This window comes from Papaver somniferum, chromosome 11, assembly GCF_003573695.1.
Source record: "Papaver somniferum cultivar HN1 chromosome 11, ASM357369v1, whole genome shotgun sequence".
NCBI lineage: Eukaryota > Viridiplantae > Streptophyta > Magnoliopsida > Ranunculales > Papaveraceae > Papaver > Papaver somniferum.
This window is the reverse complement of record NC_039368.1, coordinates 116,199,753-116,210,305: the sequence shown is the minus strand read 5'-3', so window position 1 is coordinate 116,210,305 and position 10,553 is coordinate 116,199,753. Positions and strand designations below refer to the sequence as shown.

General features: G+C 36.4%; 2 protein-coding genes across 2 annotated transcripts; one reads left to right on the top strand and one right to left on the bottom strand.

Annotated features, from left to right (window-relative positions):
• Positions 1-6,235: 6,235 nt before the first annotated feature.
• LOC113322858 (CTD small phosphatase-like protein) lies at positions 6,236-9,127 on the top strand. Its single transcript, XM_026571032.1, has 6 exons — positions 6,236-6,756; positions 7,010-7,138; positions 7,225-7,345; positions 7,429-7,510; positions 8,372-8,525; positions 8,630-9,127. Exons 1-6 carry the CDS (start codon positions 6,385-6,387, stop codon positions 8,774-8,776), a joined length of 1,005 nt encoding a protein of 334 aa, XP_026426817.1. The 5' UTR covers positions 6,236-6,384; the 3' UTR covers positions 8,777-9,127.
• A 140-nt stretch (positions 9,128-9,267) lies between these two features.
• LOC113324979 (calcium-dependent protein kinase 32-like) lies at positions 9,268-10,165 on the bottom strand. Its single transcript, XM_026573233.1, has 2 exons — positions 9,733-10,165; positions 9,268-9,614 (listed from the first exon to the last, which is right to left on the bottom strand). The coding sequence occupies exons 1-2, from the start codon at positions 10,163-10,165 to the stop codon at positions 9,268-9,270; spliced, it is 780 nt and encodes a 259-aa protein (XP_026429018.1).
• Positions 10,166-10,553: the final 388 nt, after the last annotated feature.

The window sequence follows — 10,553 nt, the reverse complement described above, 5'->3', positions numbered from 1 at the left end:
GTGATTATAGATAGTGGTAAAAATAGTTCGATTCTCAGACTTGCGAAGGATGATATTTAGACTTAAATTCTAAAACTAAAATAGAAAACTCACTAAAAATTATAGCAAACTCAATCAAAGATGATACCAGTAATAAAAGAACACTGAGGCTAAGGTTTCACTATTTTCCAAGTTCAAAATGATTTAATCCAACATTTATATTCATGCAATTTTCTCTTTCAAATTGATTCTAAAATATTGCGACAAGTAGATTTTCAAAAGTAATAATTATAAATACCAAGTATGAATCATCAAAAGTCTTAAACTAAGCATACACAATCAAAATAGATCACAATCACTCAAATAAAAATCATATTCAATAATAGTTCAAGGCAAATAATCATAATAATAATTGCAATAAATAAAATAAATAAGTATATACCACTTTTTGTTGGAAAAATAGCTTCCTCTATCGCCTCAGCAATGGGGTTTAGCTCCTCATATTAATCATGATCTCAAAATTTGTGTTTATGGCTCAAAAGATGATTAAAGGCATAAAACAACGTGTTTGTAACAGATATATTGTTACAGAACCACTGTTCCAAAGAACCCTAACACAGAACTGATGCGAACTCTGAATAAGTGTTACAAATTTTTTGACAAACTGATTGAATTTGAAAGAAAAAAGGCCACATATTCTGCGACTTCTTCTACTGCTGATCTGTGTTCTTCTTCTTCTTCCTCCATGTATCTCTGCAACTCGATTGTTTTCTCTCCGTAGTGCTCCTAAACCTCCCCAAAGTGAACGTAACCCCTTTTGTGACTCCCTGGTCTCATATATATACATGAAAGGTTCCGTAGAAAGCAAGTGAAGTCCAAAAATAACTCTTTTCTTCGGCAGTAATACTCAGAATTTTTATTCTCTTCCAGATCTTCTTTACGCGGCTTGTGAGTCGTAAAACCTCCAAAAAACTGAAAGATACGAATCCCAGAGAATAAATCCTTCCTTCACAGCACCAAACTTCCACAAATATGACCACTAAAACTTCCACGAATAACCAGTGCCCTGTTTTATCCAAACCGAAGATTGATGCCTATTTTTTCGAATTTGTGCCACCTACAATCTCTGTTCTGACTCATCATGTACATACCAACTCATCTCCATGTAAGAAAACTCTCTCATACTTCATGGAATTTTAGAAAATACGATAATATTTCCATATCCTCTGTTCATTCCTAACTCCACATAACGCCCCGTGTTTTCGAATTTAGAAGACCTACCAAGTACCAACCCTGTTTAGTCGTAACAGGGTGGTACCAATCCATTACAGGGTCAAATACCGAGAAAAACTCAACATAATTTAATCTAACTCTTCTCGGGAAAATACGCAGTGTGTAAACCAGATTCCCGCCAATTCTGATATTTGAACGATATAGAAGGATAACCCACTGACCAGAGTAGGGGTGCCGATAGCAGCTGCCTTGGGGTGTCCTGAGGGTGCCCCTTAGTAATTAGGTTACCCCCATATCCAAACTGAGGGTCCGTATAGTAATTTTCTCCCACGAGCGCAAATACCACTTTTCGAGCCAATTTTTCCGCAAAAGCTTATTTCCCCAAAAACACCTACAAAGACATAAAATAACCAAATAAGTACAAAATCGAGCACTAACAATATATACCAATGAGATCATATCAGACACAAAAATGTGTCTATCAGTGAACAGGAACTAATTGATAAACCGGTCTTATGTTCCCGAAGAACAGCCTAGTATTATCAATCATCTCACATAATCTAAATCGTATGATCGAAACCAGATATTTTGGAATCATAAACAATGAGACGAAGATGTTTGTGATCACGTTTTATCTTTCCTATCAGAGAGATTAATCTCGAGCAAATCTTAGAGAAGATAGTACTCAAACGATAAAATCAGGCAAGATCAGAATACTTTCTCAGTTGCTAGAGTTTTCATTTATATAGTTTTCAAATCAGGGTTTGTAATCTAAGTTACCTTGGTAACAAAGCATTCAATATTCACCGTTAGATGAAAATCCTGATTCGACCAAGCTAATATCTTTCAACCGTTATATCGAACTTAGCTTTTTACACACAAATGAAATGTACCCTCATTTAGGTTTATGTAACTGTACCCAAATGTGTACACCTATGTTGGCTAAACAATGGTCAACCGAACTTAGCCATATGATAACTCACATATCAACCATATTAATTTTATCCATAACAAGTTCAAATGACTCAAATGAAACTAGTTAAAGAGTCGTTCAATTGCTATATTCTCATAGAATTATACAAGAACACAATCGAAACAAAATCGGTTTGATTCACTCGAAATAATTCATGAACTTTATAGGCACGGTTTGGAAAGATTGCATTTCTTATTATATAAAATTTTAAGCTCATGTACACAACCGATTTTAGAAAGTAAGCCACTCAAGTACGCAAATGGGTACGCATACTTGAGTAGCCGGACTTGAGTTTGGTTACGCCGGTATGCGTACGGGTGTGCATACTACAATACATTCCAAACTCCAGCAGATTTTCACGGAAGTGAACTCTCCGCCGGTATGCGTACAGGTACGCATACTTTCCCATACATCCGTAACCACCAATACGCATACGGGTACGTATACTTCAGGGTTACGGTTTTGTACTTGTATACTAATGTGATTAACACACTATGCTTATATCCAAACATGGTTATATGATTTTAAACTATTTATTTCAATCGTTGAAACTTTCTTAGAGGACGTTATATAGTTGTTGTTCATAAACTATTTTTCGTCAAAGCGATTTTCAAGCTATTGAAATTATCATAATGAAACATTCCAAGACAACACCAAATGATTGTATCACACAAACCATGTAAGATGTAACTCGTCAATTTTTATATGATCTTATTTGGACTTTCATCACGAATGTAAGATGAATTCGACCGAAACGAAAGCTTGCCAACACATATTCCGAGAAATATATAAGCGAGGTAAACTCAGCTCTAAATCTCTAATGTATATAATAGAAAACTATATTATAACACGACTTATGTCTCAATATAGGAGATGAAGTAGAAATAGACTTTTCTAAGTGATAGATAAGTTTCAGTCTCCACATACCTTTATTCAATGAAGTTCCACAAGCCCCCCTTAGTAGTTCTTCGTTTTCAAGAGATGAACGCCGTGAATTCTAAAGCTCAACTACACAATCTATGTCCTAGTCTGACACATCTACATAGGCTAGAAATCAAAACCCATAGTTTTGATCACTAACGTTGACAAACATGCTTGAGATAGCAACGCATGCGAGTTCGACCGAGAAATGCTCTAACACATACCACCAATGTTGAAAATTGATTCTGATGCTACACTTGTCACTGGAACAACCAATACATCTCTTGCAATTACAAGAGTTGGAAACTTAAGAGCATGATTCTTCCACCAACCCAATATATCAAACCTCAATTTTTCAGTGGTTGTGCCTCTAGGAAGAACTGGTTCATCTAAATATTTCTCCAACTCTGGCTTCTAAACCTCAAACACATTGTTTTCCATCATAAACTCATCATAACCAAAATCGCTTCTTCTTTTTGTGGTTGTAGAAATCTCAGATCCAGCTCAACTCATCCTACTAGCTGAATTATCAAAATAGTATGGAGTTGTAGTCTTGGTTTCATAAGAAGAGAAAAGTACATTGGGTGATATCCGAAATTTTTTGTAGTGAGTTTGATAGTTTGGCACACCATGTACTCTCCTAGGAATAAACTCTACCCATCTAGCCTTATACATAGGATCTAAAACAATTCCAATGCCCATCAACAGGTTATTCTTTCCAATAGCTATCAAACTTTGATCTCATATTAAATCCCATGTTTCTGATACACTCATGTTCACTAGTTTCCCATCCCTTAATGCATTTATTAACCTCTTGCACTCCATTATAATACAAATTTGTTGTGGGATACTTAATACCTGTAAATTTGGTTGAAATGACATCAAATAATTCCAAACATTAACATATATGTATTCCTTGTTGCCACTTCTGAGATTTGCTAGTATAGTGAAGTCAATATCCAATTCATCTAGCCTAACAAATGCTTGTCTCAAAATAATTGTATCCTTAAGCATCTTAAAGGTAGAGTTCTATCTGGTATGCACATCTAAACTAACATACCTTCCAGCAAGCTTAACTTGGGACATGGCATTTGCAAACCTCCCTTTTCTAGCATGACTTGACCTGACATATTTCACACACACTCTCTAATTGCATTTACAAATGGAGCAGCTACTTTCATTCCACATAATACAATTAAATGCAATACATTATTGCTACACCTCATTTAGAACAAATCTTCATCAAGAACTAGGCAATCCTTGCTACCAAGCCAAGTATTCATATTTTCCATCATAACATCGCTGGATCTAGCATTGTCAGCATCTATAATAAAAAGCTTATTATTTATGTTCCACTCTAGAGCTACTGATTTCACAAAATCTGCTAGAACTTCTCCAGTATGTGGTGATGACACTAAATATATGATAGTGTTTTCTTAACCATTTTCCAATCATCATACATGTAATGCATTGTCACACAACAATAATCATCTTTTGTATGTTTACATGTCCACATATCTGTTGTTAAACTACATTTAGATGTTATTGTGTCAAATAGTTCCTGTAATTGCAGTTTGAACTCAGCAAAAAGTTTCATTATATCTTCACTAATTGTATTCCTAGTGTAACACTTAGCAGCAGGATTCAGAGACTTAACAAATTCTCTAAAATATGGATGCTCAACTATATTGATTTGATAACCATGCTTAGCAATCATCTTGGATAGTAGCATCAGGATCATATTTCCAATTAGATAATTAGTTTGTGCATTAACTGTTTTGATTGCCGTAGTCTTTCTTTGCCAGGCTTATTCTCTGTTTTATCTCTGCAGGTAGCTAGATGGAACTTCAGGCGGCTAGTTTCTTGGTTACTTGGTGCTTCAATTCTCTTCTCACAATGTTGGCATTCGGTTTATGCAACCTCCCTCTCATATGATCCTTTCTTCTTTCCAACTATTCTTTCAAATTCAAGCCATACATCAGACCTTGTTGAACGTAGTTTTTTCTTTTCTTCAGCAACAATTGGATCTTCCTCTACCTGTCCCTCTTCTCTGGGACGAATCGCAGGTGTAACAATTGTTGAGTTTATTCTTAAACCTTGAACACATGTATGTTCTTGTAATTGTGATGCCACTGAAATTGATGGATTGATTGAGGAGCCAACATGATTGGATGCTCTTTCGCTTTGGGACATGATTAATTTCACGAATCAATACTGAAAACCCTAATTTCAGAAATCCTAAATTGAAAATTGAGTTTTTAAAAACGAAATTGAACTCAAAAGAAATAGAAGAAGAGTAATCACACATGATTTGAATAGAGAAGAAGATGATTTTGCACTGAGCCGAAGATGGTAGGCAGGGGAAGTGAGTTTTTCTTCTCTTTTTTTTTCCTCTTTTATATCGACTGAACTGAAGTGAATCAAATGATTCAAGTGAAGGAACAACTTAGGTATAGGATTTTGCATGCGAATATCAGGCTAACAAAAAATGCCTCAACTAGTATCGTTACGATAACATAAATAATTCCAATAAGTTTTGCGACTTCAATATCCGATAATCGTTATGTCCGAAATTAATATATCGGAATCCGGACGATTATCGGATATCGGATACGCATTGACAGCTCTAGTCGAAGAATCCATGAGTTATAATTATTGTCTACTATTTGTGTTAGCCCATTAAACTCAACAAATCTAAGATTCTAAATATCTAATCTAATACCCTTGTCACGAAGAAAGAAACAATTATCTTGAATCCGTTGTGAACAGATTCCAGCTGTGTTTCTCTTGTTATTATAAGCTACAAACAAAATGAGTTGGAATTTTAATAAACACTTTACATACTCTTTTCATTTTTATTGTTTTCGAGATACCAAACCCTTATTATGGTCATCGAAAACTCATAACCTACCCAGAACTGGAAATTCTTGATCAAGCCTTCATCATATCTAAAACTCAACACAATCCAAACTATCAAAAATCAAATCAAATCGAACCACAGAAATCAAAAATTTGTCTCCTCCTCCTAGTTTCAATTGGTCCATTTTGCACTCCATTGGTAGGTCCCACACTCTCTCATTCACTGTGGGTCCCACATTAAACTAAAACAAAGACACCCCTTCTCTCCTCCACCATAGAGAGAGGAGGAGGAGAAAAACCAAAAACCAAACCTAGATGATTGAAATTTGAAAGGTGGCTTCTTTTGTTCAGTCAATAATCCAATCAACTAACTACACACTCACTTCCTCCTCTCCTGCTCCTGTTCTTCTGCTGTGAAAATGGCAGAGTTGGCGCAGCAAACCAGTACTAGTACAGATGTGTACACAACTGGAACACCTAGCAGTGGTGGTAGTAATAAAAACAACACAATATGGAGAGGTTTGTTAAATTGGTTGAGTTTTTTCTTCCAAGTATTCATTCAATTGCTCAAAGGGACACCATCTTTTACAACTAAGTTTCTCTCGTTTACTCATTTCCGCCATAGATTTCTTCTTTCTTCTTCTCCTTCTTTGGATTCTTCTCCTTCTTTCTCTCCTTTGCCTGTTGTTGATGAAGTTGAACTCGACCATCTTGAGTCACCACCTTCTCATCTCAATACCCCCACCACCAATAACAATAACAAAGATGATGAGGGCATTGAAAAGCTCACGGTATGTTGAAAAATCTACTGTCTTTTGGATCTGATTCTATGGGTTTTTATTTCTGTTTTTGGGTGTCTTGATTCAATTGTTAGGGAAGGAGATTGATTTGATTTAGTGGATGTGAAATTTTCCTATTTAGGTGAATTGTGAAATGGGTTTTGTTTGAAACTGAATAAAGTTTGCAAATTTAGTATGTTTTACTGTACATTTAAGAAAATGGGCCTTAAATGGTGCACCCCCTTTTGGCATGTTGGCATTACAGGTAGTTCTTGATTTAGATGAGACGTTGGTGTCTGCGTATGAGACATCGAGTTTGCCTGCTTCGATTATTAACCAAGCGAAAGAAGCTGGATTGATGTGTTTTGAACTGGAATGTGTATCTGTGGAAAAGGTATGGGTTTGAGTTGTAGTTATTATATGTTGCTTCATTGTTCTGGAAAGGTAACTTACTTGAAGGTAAATTGTTTTGAGTTGAAGGATTATGATGGAAAACCGAAGGTGAATCATGTGACGGTGTTTGAGCGTCCGAATCTGAAAGAATTCTTGAAGCAGATAAGTGCATTTGCAGATCTTATACTCTTCACTGCTGGACTTGAAGGTATGCAGTGTCTACTTCTATGTGTTCACATAGGTTTCAACTCTTGTTTTACTTTTTTGATTGACTCTTGTGCCATCCATCAGGGTATGCGAAACCGCTTGTTGATATAATTGACACCGGAAATCTATTTAAGCTTCGACTTTACCGGCCTTCGACATGTAGCACGTAAGTTGTCTTTGCTTTTTAAGAATGTTGCATTATGAGTAGCACATTACTTTTCTTTATAGTCAAACATGAGTACATAACAACACAGTTTCAGACCTACTTGTCACATGACATTATGTTGGAGTCAACGCATATAGAGAGCTGATAGTCGCACACATTCGTTTGGTGAAGTGTCGGGGATCTACCATCCTACCAGATAACTACTAGGTGTCGCCTGCAACGCTCAATAAATTTTACCTACTCATTTCAAGAAGTTAAACTAATTGAAATGAGTCTAATGATGAGATTTATACTGCAGTGCAGGTCAACTATTGAGCTAACTGACAACTCCATGTTTATAGAACTTTGTAGCAAAGTGAGTACGAATACCAGGCGGTGTATTTGCAAGTACGAGATTTTACTAGCTGTCCCCCTTAGAGTTCTGTGCACTGTAAGAGGTAAACTGGATTATCTGGAACGGAAAGACTGACACGTTTGAGTTATGAGTCCGTCTAGCTATCCTTTTTATTTGTTGCCTATACAGGAATTTCACCATCGTTAGGAGTATCTTTGCTTGACCTACCAGGTGAATAGGAGTTCATTACTATTGTCTGCTTGTTTGAGCTATCAAAGTGCTAAGTTTACATACATTCCCAAATATGGCATGGGTCTCATCTTCGAATATGAGAGGAATGCAATGGCAAGCAATGTTTTAACATGAGGGACCACAAGTCTTTCTAAGGAAGCATGGCATAAAAATGTTTAGTACTATAATGTTTTCTACTGTACCATCAATCTACGACAACTGATTTCTGACTTTTAAAATTGATACAGTTGTAGTTAACTTGTTAATGACCTTGCTAATGTTGTGTAAAATAACAGGGAGTATAGGGAGCACGTTAAAGATCTATCTTGCCTTTCAAAAGACCTCAGTCGAACAGTTATTGTAGATAACAACCCTTTCAGTTTCTTGTTACAACCACTCAACGGAATTCCATGTGTTCCGTTTGTTGCAGGACAGCCTAGGGATGATCAGGTATAAAAAGTTACAGGACTTAGCAGTTCCTTAATATATATATTTGCTTCATGTTCGTTCATAATTCTAATTGTTCTGTTTATCCGTCTATTATCCTTGTTTAGCTTTTGGAGGTACTTCTTCCTCTTTTAAAGCACCTCTCTCTGCAAAAGGATGTACGACCCGTACTGTATGAAAGATTTCACATGCCTGAATGGTTCGAAAAACATGGAATCCCAGCATGCAATTGGACATACAATTCTGTTTCTTAAGGTTCCTGAACATCTCCATCATTTTGTACACACGTATAATCCAATTAATGATGCCACTCATTGTATATTATCAGTTCCTTGTGTATTTCCCAGTTCGTTCAGTAGGGCAAGTTGCATCAACTCATAGGGAAAAATTGCCGAACTTTAGCTATGTGATGGTTCATAATATTGTTATGCGATTTGTTTATATCATATGCTTGAAGTTGTCTTCGTTGTCCTAGGAGTATTGAGCTGTCTAAGCTGTTCCTGCTGTCTCGATAGCTGCCTGTAATAGCAGTTGTACATGTGGATTAAACTGTAACAAATTTATACAGCAAATTAACATTCTTGAATTAAGTTTTGTTTCTATAACTGGATCTTCAAAAGATTAGCTTTTGCATCGTCAGGTACCTCCAAACCTAAAATGGATGCATCATCCGTTCTTTTTGAATTTTTATTCTCTGCTGTTTGTTTCTTATCTTTGTCTTGCGGTGTCATATTGTGATTCTGAATCAATTGTCTGCATTTGTTCGTAACCATGGATGAACATGAATTTGTGGAGCAGTTAAACGCTTACTTGGGTCATGCACTAGCACTTTCCTGATAAGTTTTTTCGCGCTCTTAGAAATCTTTGGCCATGGATATGTGCTCAAATTTAACTCCCCTTTAAGAATTAGCCTCCCAGTATCTTCATAAGTATGTGCAGACCATGGATTGTACCCACTTAACATGGTATACAGAATCACTCCTGCACTCCATATATCAGCCTCTGGTCCATAATTTTTATTGATAATCTCAGGTGCAAGATAGTGAATGTCTCCGACTACCTCATCAAACTTCTCCCCGGGTTCGAAACAAACTGAAAGTCCAAAATCAGACACTTTAACAACAGAATCTTCATTTTCATCAACCAGCAGCAGATTCTGTGGCTTCATATCTCTGTGCATAATTCCATGTCTGTGTAACTTGTCAATTACTTGTACAACAGTCTTGAAAATATTTGCCGCGATACGGTTCCGTAAAAGGGCCTCGTGCTGCCATCCGATCGTAAAGATTGCCGGCTTCACATAGCTCCATTACTATCTGAATTGATTCTTTGTCTACATGAACATCTTTTAGTCCAACAATATTTGGATGATGAATGTTCCTCATAACATATACCTCTTGATCATCATCGTCTACACCATCATCGCCATCATCATTGTCACCAATTTCGTCGTCTTCCAGCAGGATACATTTACAGGCATAAGCTTGTTTAGTTTCTTTATCTACAAAACGGTAGACGATCCCAAATCCTCGTCTGCCAATTTCACAACCCACCAAGTATTTTCCGTCACAAATTTCTCTTGGTGTCTCGCTATCATCATCACCTTCCAAAAACTGCTCGTTGTCGCCGTTTTCCAGATCCATCGCTAATGATGATCTAAGATTTCTCTACTGCTTCTGGTTTTTCACTCTCAGTTTGTTTGTAACCAACTTGGAAACAGATGCAAAGAATAAATAGAAACAAACAAAAACTTGGTAAGGAAGAAAAATAAGTAGTCCAATTTTCTGTCCATAACAACCGACACGGTTTGACCGCGGATCAGTCCATCAGAATCACGAGGAGTATATAGTAAGTCCTATAAGTACCCTTACTTTTCACATTAGACTATTAGACTAAAAGAATGCTCCCGTTTTTTTGAAATTTATTAAAGTATCCCGTTTTATTCAAAAGGCAAATTCCATCCTGCTAAGTGTCAGGTGACATTCATCTTTCAGATTAAAAGTCCTATTTACCCCTGAACTACATCTCCTT

Bases quoted from the DNA above. Each gene is read 5' to 3' on its own strand.
- LOC113322858 (XM_026571032.1), top strand. From the start codon at position 6,385: ATGGCAGAGTTGGCGCAGCAAACCAGTACTAGTACAGATGTGTACACA. The intron at 7,139-7,224 runs GTATGGGTTTGA...TTTGAGTTGAAG, and splicing joins AATGTGTATCTGTGGAAAAG to GATTATGATGGAAAACCGAA. The intron at 7,346-7,428 runs GTATGCAGTGTC...GCCATCCATCAG, and splicing joins CTTCACTGCTGGACTTGAAG to GGTATGCGAAACCGCTTGTT.
- LOC113324979 (XM_026573233.1), bottom strand. From the start codon at position 10,165: ATGGATCTGGAAAACGGCGACAACGAGCAGTTTTTGGAAGGTGATGAT. The intron at 9,615-9,732 runs GTAATTGACAAG...TTGGACTTTCAG, and splicing joins TTTTCAAGACTGTTGTACAA to TTTGTTTCGAACCCGGGGAG.